Source organism: Ipomoea nil, unplaced genomic scaffold (genome assembly GCF_001879475.1).
Source record: "Ipomoea nil cultivar Tokyo-kokei standard unplaced genomic scaffold, Asagao_1.1 scaffold1286, whole genome shotgun sequence".
In the NCBI taxonomy this organism is placed as follows: domain Eukaryota; kingdom Viridiplantae; phylum Streptophyta; class Magnoliopsida; order Solanales; family Convolvulaceae; genus Ipomoea; species Ipomoea nil.
The window spans coordinates 28137-40716 of record NW_017617714.1 but is presented as its reverse complement, the minus strand read 5'-3'; the positions used below and the strand labels follow the sequence as shown (position 1 = coordinate 40716).

General features: G+C 35.4%; 1 protein-coding gene across 5 annotated transcripts; it reads left to right on the top strand.

Moving 5' to 3' along the window:
• Positions 1-1141: 1141 nt before the first annotated feature.
• LOC109184699 (methylesterase 3-like) lies at positions 1142-9690 on the top strand. Of its 5 annotated transcripts, none has more exons than XM_019334727.1 (4): positions 1142-1595; positions 2214-2402; positions 8386-8699; positions 9420-9690. In XM_019334727.1, the coding sequence occupies exons 1-3, from the start codon at positions 1227-1229 to the stop codon at positions 8689-8691; spliced, it is 864 nt and encodes a 287-aa protein (XP_019190272.1). In that variant the 5' UTR covers positions 1142-1226; the 3' UTR covers positions 8692-8699; positions 9420-9690. The 5 variants fall into 5 exon arrangements, with proteins under 5 accessions (XP_019190272.1, XP_019190271.1, XP_019190270.1 ...); XM_019334726.1 differs by having other exon boundaries at positions 9404-9690; XM_019334725.1 differs by lacking the exon at positions 9420-9690 and having other exon boundaries at positions 8386-9262.
• Positions 9691-12580: the final 2890 nt, after the last annotated feature.

Genomic DNA, 12580 nt, shown 5'->3' with positions numbered 1-12580 from the left:
TTAAAATTTTTTATTTAAAAAATGTTTTAAATTAAAAATAATGAAATTCACTAATAAAACATAAGGTTCCTTTAGTTTTTTCTTACAAATTATTTACATAAGTGGTTGTAAAATCGTTTTGAATATTGTTGAAACCATCTAAATACATAAAAAATTAAAATTAAGAGCAAAAGTAGCATTTTTTGGAGAAATTAGAGGGTCAAATCGCCTTCGAAAAAATACGCGATTTGAAAAAAAAAATTGTCCAAAACGGACAACCGAGTCAAAAGTTATGCCTTCCCTAACTTTTAACACTTTACAACGCCAAAATAAATAAATAAATCGCCGAACCGGCCGGCTAGGCGGTCTAGGCGGCCCCGGCCACGGAGGAGGCTGATTCCGGCATTCCTCGCGGCGGCCACCTAGCGCCTAGGCGCGATTTTTGCAACCATGAGGATAATGTATCCGAATTATGCCAACAAATTCTGGGTGCAATAGTTAGTCACAACTGAAAATTATTGAATTTTCGACCACCTGAAAGTGATCTTAAATCAAGTCGAAAGCAAAAAGTGGTCGGAAATAGCAACAAAGGTTTTTCCGGATACCAAAAGTGGTCGGAACAAGACTTTCGACTTGATTTAAGATCACTTTCAGGTGGTTGGAAATTCCATAATTTCCAGCAATGAGTGGACCGTGGTCTACATAGCTGTGTGGATCACGGTCCAAAAACAACGTCATTTCATGTAATTTTTTTGTTTTTACGTGACCTACTACAATATACATTTTTATAACTCATAATGTACATTATTTTAATATATAATATACATTATCTTACTCTATAAGTTTTATTATTTTAATTCATAATGTACATTATTCTAACACATAATGTTATTATCTTACACAAAAAATTTTATTATTCTAACACATAATATACATTGTTATTCTAACTTATAAAATTTAACGACATCATTTTGAATCATGATCCACACTTTGTGGACCGTAATTTGCCTTCTGGGTGCCTTAATTTCCATTCTGTTATGCCAGTTGCTGTTACAAAATTTGTTTTTAGTTGATTGGACAAATTTTAGCCACAAGTGCGCACTCGCCACAGCGATGAAAACAATGTTTGTCCAGATTGAAACTATGCGTGGCTAGCTGGGGACTGATTTGTCTTCACTGAAAACAAGGCTTTTCACCACTAATCTATTCTGTTAATCTATTCATTACTGAAGCGGTGGAGTGGTGGGATGATGGATGAGAGAAAGAAGCACTTTGTGGTGGTTCACGGAGCTTGCCACGGCGCGTGGTGCTGGTATAAGGTGGCGGCGCTGCTTAGAGCGGAGGGCCACAAAGTTAGCGCCCTTGACATGGCCGCCTCCGGAATTCATCCCAAACGCGCCGAGGAAGTGGGTTCCATGGCGGAATACAACCAACCCTTGACGGAATTCATGGCGGCGTTGCCGGCGGATGAGAAGGTGGTTCTGGTAGGCCATAGCCAAGGTGGGATTAACATATCACTTGCCATGGAGGCTTTTCCTCACAACATATCTGTTGCTGTGTTTGTCGCTGCTTTCATGTATGGCCCTCATCTAAGCCATCGTGCCATCAAACAAGAGGTATATTCGAAACCCGGATACCACTTGTTACGATCAAAGACTTATCACGTACTACTTCAAAAATTATAGTGATCCATCAAATTTTAAATTTTAACCATGGTCATTAAACTTTCAAGCTTTAACCGATCGTGGTTCTATTGAAAGGGCCATAATTGTTTAAAATTTAAGAGTTGAAAGATCTCAATTGGTTAAAATTTGGAATTGAAAAATCAGAGGTGATTAACTTGAAAGTTTAGAACTAAATATGGAAGAACCACTATATTCGGAGGACTCAGATGTCAATTAACTCTTTTTTTTTTAATACTCGTTGCGCGTCAATCGAGTTCAGCCCAGCTTAATTCGAGACGTGACAGACTTACCATGAAAAGAGGGTTGTGTTAAATGATTAATGTCCACCTATTTATCGATTTTGAGTAAGATATGACAATCAAAGCAGAAATATCCATAGTGCAGAGATCCATCATAGCACCCATCACATTTCCCATAGGCAGAATACTGGACTTGATCATTCAAGATCTCTGTCCAACAATCTCCTAGCCACCCAATGCTAGATTTGGCCCTTTAGGCCTCTACCCAACATACCCAACAAATACATACTATATCTTCTTCTCTATTTAGTTCATACTTAGCTTTCAAGAACAAATTGGTGGTGATCAAAGTCATGTACAGTTCAACCGACAACTGGAATCTTACATGGACACAAAATTTGAGTACAAAGAGGGAGAAGACAAGGAACCACACCCGGTCTCCATCCTCTTTGGTCATCAGATGCTACAAAAGTTGTTGTATCAGCTCTCTCCACCAGAGGTTAGTGCTCTGACTCAGTTCTTGATCGAGCTGAAAATGAATTGTGATAAACATACTCACATTAATTACAATTTTAGAATGCTCTGTCATTACAAAGTCAAGTCTGGTTAATTTTGCTATTTTATTTTGCCTCTTTCCTTCTCAACTTTTAATTTCAACTAATAGGGTATTTGTTTAAAATATAGACAAATTTGATGCTCATGATATTATTGTACGAAATTTAAATCGATAATTGAAATGGTGAAATTATTATAGTCGAGGAACTGTTTTGATAATTTATTTTAAAGCTAAGTCTGTATGATTACATGTGACATGTATAAATTTGACATGGAGTTTTAGTGTGTGTGTGTTTTTTTTTTTTTTTTTGAAAATGGTGTCAAATTAGCTCCTTAAGTTGACAGAATAATGTAATTAAATATGTTCTCTAAGTGAAAAAATAAAAATAAAAAAACTTCCAATTAAACTTCTTAAACCAACAAAAAGTGTAATCGAGTTTTATTTTAATCTATATTCAACAAGTTAATGCTGATTTGATGATTGCTTTCAAAAAATCATATATTAAATATTTTATATATGTTCTTAAACAATATTTTTTTTCAATATTTTTAATGGAAAAGCGTTAACTATCTTAGAAGATAATTAGTGGTGCTCGCACATGCTTAGCTCAAACATTCAGTAGGCTACATTTGGGAGAAGAAGAAGACAATTACTGGTTGTCTTCTCCACAACTATGATTGTCCTAAAAAAAATTAATTCTTTTTTAATAGCTATAGATGATTGTCAAAACGTGTAAGGTTCAATCTAAACCTTGTGAAGGTGGTCGAGGTTGTCCACCTTCGTTATCTAAATTAGAGTACTTGACATAGGTGCTCATATATAGCCAGGGCCGTTCTTAAGAAAATTGGGGTTCTGTACGAAAATTAACATTGGCCCCCTTTTTGTATAATTGTAAATATATAAAAGATATATTATATTTTACCAAAAAAAATATATAATAGTCTATAAAAAATTTATTATTCAAAATTTCACTTGAAAAGTGACATTCTTCTTCTTCAGCCATATTTAGATGTAAAATTATTCACCAATTCATTGAGTCTTTTTTACAATATAGTTGATCATAAGTAAGATTTCAACAACTTTAACTTTAAAAAAACTTCTTTATGCATAACAACAGTAATGAAAATAGTTAATACTAATTGATATTGCAATTGTAGTATCAAAATACAAGAAATTATATTGTTATTCACCAATCAAAAAAATTCCTAGCTAGGATTAGTTATTGAATTAATAATTTTAAAATTTTGAATAAAATTAAAGAATTAAAATATTTAATTATTTACATACCTTCATACATTTATCGTGAAGAATAAAAAAATTGAGCATGCCAAATGCACAAACAACGCACTTCAAATTAATGATTACTAAGACCGATCGAATTCTTGCGTTGTGAATACAAATCTTGCGTGTATGCATTATAATAGGAATAAGAGTAATTTTTTACTCTTTATATATAATAATTTTTACAATAATCAAATAGACCCGCCTCAATTCCTATAAGTTATAGGACTATAACTCTATACGTAAACTTTTTAGAATTTTAGACCGTCTTAATTTCTTTATACATAAATTACACCTACACTAATATATAAAATATAAATATAAAATAATAATTTTTTTTAAATAAAAGTGCCCCCAAATGCACATAATATTTGGGGCCCTGTGCGCTTGCCCTGGCCAGGGACGGCCCGATGAGAACTGATTGTATTATATTTTCTGAACTTAATTACAATGAGATCAGATGATGTGAATATATAGAATAGAGAGTCACAGTGTGACAATGATAAGAAGTAGAGAGTCACAGTGTGACAAGGATAAGAAGTTCTAAACAGACTCATATACAGAGTCCTAATACTCCCCCTCAAGCACAGTGTATACTAGTAACCTGTAGCTTGTCCCTTAAGGAAGAAAATCTAGGTCCAGGCAGAGCTTTGGTGAAGATATCAGCAAGTTGATCCTTTGTGGAGATGAAGTTGACTTGGATATCGCTCGAAGCTACTCGATCACGAACAAAATGATAATCAATCTCCACATGCTTGGTGCGCGCATGAAAGATTGGATTGGCACTCATATATGTAGCTCCTAGATTATCACACCATAATTTTGGAATGGAAATACCCGGAATCTGTATCTCACGCAATAATGACATAATCCATAGAACCTCAGCACAAACATCTGCAAGAGCTTTGTATTCAGTCTCAGTGGATGACCTGGCAACAGTTCTCTGTTTCTTGCAAACCCATGATATAAGATTACTCCCCAAGAAAACAGCAAAACCACTCGTGGATTTTCGATCGTCAGGACAACCAGCCCAATCAGAATCAGAGAAAGCATGAATGTCTCTAGATGAGCATCGTCGTATGCATAAACCATGATCAACTGTTCCCTTAACATACCTGAGTACCCGTTTGAGCTGCTCCCAGTGTGATATGATGGGGGCATGCATATGCTGGCATAACTGATTAACTGCAAAGGATAGGTCAGGTCGTGTGACAGTGAGATATTGCAGTGATCCAGCTAAACTCCTGTACTGTGTGGGATCATCATATAGATCTGAATTGAAGGGGACAGTTTTCGAGACAGAGATAGGTGTAGAAAGGGGTTTGCATTCAGACATTCCAGCCCGTTTTAAAATATCATTCATATACCGTTGTTGAGATAAAATAATCCCATTGTCACTCTTAACTGTTTCAATACCCAAAAAAAAAAATTTGGTTCACCAAGATCTCTGATTTTGAATGTAGCAGACAGTTTGGACAAGAGCTGAGACATAATACCTTGATCACTTCCCATTACAAGAATGTCATCCACGTACACCAATAGATAAACCAAAGCAGAGTTTTTAGAGTAATAGAACAGAGAGACATCTGTCTTGGATGCTTGAAAGTCAACCGATAGTAAGAACGTATGTAGTCGATTAAACCAAGCTCTGGGAGCTTGTTTTAACCCATACAGAGATCTTTTTAACAAACAAACATGATTCGGGAAGTTAGCATCAATATAACCATGGGATTGCTTCATATAAACTGTTTCAGCCAGATTACCATTCAGAAAAGCATTATGAACATCTAGCTGTTTGATAGACCACCCGGATGATAAAGCTAGAGATAGAAGGAGTCTTACAGTCGTAGGCTTTACCACTGGACTAAAAGTGTCGAAGAAGTCCTGACCTGGAACCTGATTAAAATCTTTCGCAACCAGCCTGGCTTTATGCCTTTCAATAGCACCATCAGCCTTTCTCTTCGTACGAAACACCCATTTACAGCCAATAATATTCATACCTGCAGTGGGTGGAACTAGAGACCATGTGTGGTTATGCAAGAGAGCATTGAATTCTTGGTCCATGGCTTCACGCCACTCGGGATATTTAACAGCTTGAGAGTAACATGTGGGTTCCGTGGGATGCACTTGAGCTGCTAGAGCAAAAAGATGAGCATCTGCGTTGCTGCGAGTGGCCATAGAGTGAGTACGGACATTGGGCCTGATGGACCGCCCACGTGGACGGCCTCGCCGGCCAGCAACAGGCTCCACAGGATCACCCGACGAGGCAGCCTGTCCAGGAACCACGGCTGGTTCGAATGAAGCAGGTAGCGGCGGTTCTGGCAGCTCATCATTGGACACGGCAGGAATAGGTGTGCTGTGACTGAGAACAGATTCCGCCCAAGGTCCAGAAAACGGAGTAGATAGATCCTGCAAAGAAGTTTTAGTAGCAAAGGGGAAAACTTCTTCATCAAATCTGACATGCCTGCATGTGTAAATCTTATTAGTATGTAAGTCCATGCATCTGTACCCCCTAAAGGACTCAGGATAACCTAAGAAGACACATGAAAAAGACCTGTATGACATCTTATGACGATTATATGATCGAAGATGAGGGTAGCATAAACACCCAAAGACACGAAGAAAAAGATAGGAAGGAGGGGATTTATGTAACAGGAGATGAGGACTGGAGTTATTTAATACAGAAGATGGCATTCTGTTAATTAAATAGACAGCAGTCTCAAAGGCAAAATCCCAAAATTTCAAAGGAACAGAGGCATGAGCTAGAAGAGCCAGACCAGTTTCAACAATGTGACGATGTTTTCGTTCAACACGACCATTCTGTTCATGTGTATAGGCACAGGATTGTCTATGTTGAATTCCTAATTGAACAAACAAAGAATGCAACTTTTTGTACTCAGCACCTAAATCAGACTGAATGGCCTTTATTTTGCAATTAAAGGACCGTTCAACAAGAGTACGAAATTTATCAAAGATGACATAAAGATCAGACTTTAATTTCATAGGAAAGAACCATGTATAACGGGAATAGTCATCCCCAAAGATCACAAAATAACGGAAGCCAGAAGTAGATAAAGTGGGCGCAGGACTCCAAATGTCTGTGTAAATAAGATCTAGGACTTGAGAACTAGAGGAAGCAACACGAGGGAGGGGAAAACGGGCAGATTTGCCTAATTGACACGCATTGCATAAAGAATTATGACAACGAATATTATCACGAGACTCACTAACCAAACAAGAACGAAGTATATGGCTAAGAACACGGTTATGAGGATGACCTAGACGATTGTGCCAAGTGGAAGCCGAGGCACGAGCAGAAATAAACACTGACGGAGACGAACTAGGTAATGAAAGTGCGTATAGTCCCCCCGAACTATTGCCCCGAAGAAGTATTTCCTTGGTATTGATATCTTTTACAACAAAAAAGGAGGGGTGAAACTCAAAAAAGACTTTATTATCGGATGCAAACTTTTGAACAGATAATAAAGAATTAGACAAACGCGGAACGTGAAGTATATCAGACAATGTAAATGATCTAGAAGGGGTATTAAAAGAGGCATGGCCAACATGACTAATAGATAAACCCATACCGTCACCGACACGTAAAGTGTCATTACCAGTGTACTTCTCCGATGTAGAAAGGGCAGCGATGTTCGGAGTTGCATGATTTGTGGCTCCAGTGTCCGGAACCCAAGTATGAGAATTTGACGAGGTTTTAGCAACTAAACCATTCTGAAACACCAAATTAGCATGAGAACCCGGAGCCCCTGAATATCGCCGAAAACAGTTGACTCCCGTGTGACCGAAACTTTTGCAAATTTGACACGGATCATTATAGCGCCAAAAACAATTGGCTCCCGTGTGACCAAAACGTTTACAAATTTGACACGGATCATCATAGCGCCAAAAACAATTGGCTCCCGTGTGACCAAAACGTTTACAAATTTGACACGGATCATCATAGCGCCAAAAACAATTGACTCATGTGTGGCCGAAACCTTTACAGATTTGACACGGATCATCGAAGCCACGTTGCTGACCTCCACGGTAATTAAGGTTGTCATCGCAGCGCTGCATCTTCTTAATTTTATGAATCACAAAACCCTAGCTAACTGATACCAGATGAGAACTGATTGTATTATATTTTCTGAACTTAATTACAATGAGATCAGATGATGTGAATATATAGAATAGAGAGTCACAGTGTGACAATGATAAGAAGTAGAGAGTCACAGTGTGACAAGGATAAGAAGTTCTAAACAGACTCATATACATAGAGTCCTAATAGGTCGCGTGCATACCAAATTCTCTATTTTTTTTTTTTTTTGGTGTCAACCACACATTGTGGTCCGGGCCTTTCTCTGTCCGTTTAACGGTCCAGGTCCACCCGATTCGCTCCGAGAAGCACAGAAGCTGGCCCAAAAGGGATCGTCACTTGTGGGAATCAAACCCGAATTATCCCGGAATTCTCCCCCACACAAAAAGCTCATTTACCACTTGAGCTACCCTGTTGGGTTACTAAATTCTCTATTTGAGTTGAAAGAAGTTCACACCATCATCTCATTCACACCCATAAATATGATTAATATTATTTCATTGTATTGGCTTTAAAAAAAATATTAAAAATTAATGAACATTGAAACAGGATTTGAGTTTGGCAAAGTTACTGGTACGAGGTATGCCCATGTGGAGAGATGGAAATAATGGTGATGATGAGGAGTATGCTTTGAGTGAGGAAAAGTATGGATCAGTTAAGCGAGTCTATGTGGTTTGTGGCAAAGATAAAAGCTTGAAGGAGGAGTATCAACGATGGCTAATCCAAATGAATCCCACCCATGAGGTTTGCGTCATCCCCCACGCTGATCACATGCCTATGTTCTCCCAGCCTCACCAACTCTCTTCTTGTCTGCAACTCATCTCCCACAAATATCACCATTCATCATCATCATAAAACTGTAGGTTAGTAAGTTTATTTATAATAAATAAAGAGTTAATACTACAAATGGTTATCTGACTATTGGGGTAGTACTCCTTTTAATTCTGGACTTTCAATTCGACCAAAACACATGCCTTTAACTTTCACTTTTTACTGCAAATACTCCTTTGTTATGATTTTTGTCAAGTGGGTGTTAAATCTAAGGGTAATATCATCAAATCTAAAAGTATTAATGTTACTAAGTAGAATGAAACCAACCAGATTTCAAAAAAAAAAAAAAAAAAAAAAAAAAAAAAAAAAAGTTGGTTTCATTGTTTTTTGGGTGCGCGGGTTGGTTTCATTCTGCTTAGTAACATTTAATACTTTTAGAATTGATGATATTACCATTAGATTTACCACCCACTTGACACAAATCACAACGAAGGACTATTAGTAGTCAAAATGAAAGTTAAAGTATATATGTGTTTTGGTCGAATTAAAAGTCGAGGACTAAAAGAAGTACTACCTCAATAGAGAGGACCATTTGTGGTATTAACTCATAAATAAACTTATAATTAACATGTATTATACATTATATTCTTTTCAACTTAAGTTTATTTTTCTTTTATCTTTTTAAAATTAATATATAAAAATTAATCATAAGCTGAAACGATTACAAAAATGATCGATGGAATGGTAAAACATTCCTTACCGTTAGACAGAAACAACTTCCCTAACAATGCTACAGAGATCTTGATTCGCAGAATGTCTCACAAATTTGAAGTTGAATTCATTGGAGGAACTTAACACTTCTTTAATATCATTGATGATCGCTAAGTCCTTGTGGTCGAAGGCACCCGGGTTGGAGTCCCATATGGGAGGTTGTGAGTTTGAGCCTGTTATTGACCTTGTGTTTCAGTAGGTTGAGAAAGTAGTCACCTGAGTATTTATTTTCACTCTTCGGTCCAGATGATCTTTTAAATGATACACATGTTGATATTTTTATTTTAATGTTTTAAATTAGCATACAATTTTATTTAATCACTGTATTAGGTTATTTTTCAAAATGTTGTAGGTTCATTTTTATAATATTATTAATGCAAATACATTATAATATTAATAAATATTAAATAATTTCATTGAGAAAACACAGCAGGTTCATTTTTAAAATACAAAAAGTTTATTTTCAAAATGTCACATGTTCATTTTCACAATTATAATGCAACTACATTATAAATAGGTGGGTTTGAAATAGATTCATTAATTAAACGATGCACACTCATTTTCACAATATTAGTAGTTCAATTTTACAATACTAAATGTACATCTTTACAATAATAATACAACTACTACATCATAATACTAATGAATATAAAATAGGTCCATTAAGAAAATACTGGAAGTTTATTTTTCACAATGCATAATGTTTATTTTAACAATATTGTAAGTCCGTCGATGAACAATTAAGATTCAAAAATATTAATATTCGTATCATTCAAAATAAAAGATCTTAATGAGATATTTTTAATAATATAGTTTGACATTTGTAACATTAATTTTGTTTATACAAAATAATAAAAAAAAAATAATAATAATAATAATAATAATAAAGAACAATATGTGTAAATAATAATATGCAAATTGATGTCATCTTAATCAACCTAGAATATTATTATAGTGAATAACCTATAATATTATGATAAAATAAACCATGGTGACCATGGTCTATGCTATAATTTTTCTAATTAAGTTTAATTTGGTAAGCCCAAATTCTGTCGTTGTGGCTAAGAATATGTCCAAATTTTGGACATGGAAAATGTATCAAACCCTACAAGAACTACACATTTTTTTACACTACATGGCTATATTTATGTGGTTAGTTTTTTTTTTTTTTTTTAAACCCCCTTTTTAATTAAATCTTAACTTATCACAAATTATCACATTATATTGTGGAGTGATTATGAATGGTAGATGTAGGGAGTGTTCCCTTTTTTATTTTAATCTTAACTAACCATCTGCAAATTGTCACATCAGAGAGTGAGTTTATATGAATGACATATGTAGAGAAGTGTAGCAACTTAGAGAGAATGGGATAATGTCCAATTTGGACAAATTATGAGTAAAGCTTAATTGACCAACAATTTTGGACATGAATTTTGAAAATCAAATTGATTGTTTGCAGCTATTGTACAGTTGTTGTTCTTGAAAGGATATGACTTGTCTTTGCAAATTCAAATTTAAATTTGAATTTTTATAACTTTCTTTGCTGTGCCTAAATAAAGGTGGTAATAGGCAACTTATTTGGCTTATTGACTTAATAACCACAATTCTTAATCTGATCTATAGGGTCATTCCCGTAATAAATTCACTAATTAAAAATAAATTTTACATAAACAAGACTCGATGATTTAGATAATCAGAACTAACACATATTGCATCACTTATCTTGGCCAGGGTTCTAAAAATCGGTCTAGGCGCCCGCCTAGGCGCTAGGCGCCTCTAGACCGTGGCGATTTTCCCCCTAGGCGCTCGCCTAGGTTACCGGCCGCCTAGGCATCCGCCTAGCGTCTAAGTTAGTCGAGTTAACTCGTCCATTTCGGTCGAGTTAACCAAATCGGCCCGGCCTATTTTTTTTATTATATATATGTGTGTGCGCACGCGCATACATATATATAATATGACATATATACACCTGTAGACTAGTTTGATACTTCACATCTTTGGAAGATTGAAGTATTTGAGTATTTCATATTTGAGTATTTTTAATTTTTAATATTGTTTTAACGTTTTTTTTTTTTTTTTGAAAACCATTGTTTTGATGTTATGACTTATGAATTATCATTAATTCATTTATTTGGATGTGTTATTTGATTAAATGTTGAAAACAACCTCATTAAAATTGTCAAACTGCAAGTCTACCACTGTTTTTTTGGCGCCCGCCTAGACCGTCTAGGCGCTAGGCGCTGTTCGGGCGTCCGACTAGCGCCTAGCGCCTACTGGCTACTGCAACCATGATCTTGGCACAATTAAAGTATCTACCTTCATTTAATAAATTATGTATTTATTACAAATAATATATTATTTACTTGCAATTTTACATTCAATTAATAAATTATATCTACTATACTAATAAGAGCCCAAGAGTGTTAGGCCTATAATGGGTAGAAAAAATGGCGGTCAAGTTTTTTAATCAAATGAATGGCTCAGATTGATCAGATTTTAATTTTTTTCTTAAGATTTACTAATTTATCCTTAATGAATATGATTATCCGTTAACTTTTCCGTTAAATATTATCTTTGTAGAAACGGTAATGGAGGAAAAAATACTCTTCTGTTTATAATCTAGCTAATTCCAGTCTATATATACACGTACATAGCTTCCTACACTATGGCCTAAATCTATGCAAATCAATTAAATAAGTAAATACAATATTTACATAATATAATCAATTATAAATAAGTAAACATAATATTTATATAATCAGTCAAATATTTTGGTAGCATAATTTCTTCCTAAGATTGCTCACGCCAACACTCCCCCTCAAGTTGGTGAATATATGTCAATCATTCCCAACTTGTTTAGTGAGCTTTGAAACTCTTTTCCAGATACAGCCTTTGTTAGGACACCTGCTAGTTGATCTTTTGATGTGACAAATGGAAGAGCAATTGTACCTTTGTCAAGATGATCTTTGATGAAATGCCGATCAACTTCCACATGTTTAGTTCTGTCATGCTGAACAGGGTTATTTGCAATTGCTATGGCTGCTTTGTTATCACATAATAGCGTCATTGGTTTTGACGGACAGATACCAAGATCGTGTAGGATACGTTTTATCCATAGCAACTCACATATACCTTGAGCCATTCTGCGAAACTCTGCCTCTGCACTTGATCTTGCTACAACCTTTTGTTTTTTGCTTCGCCA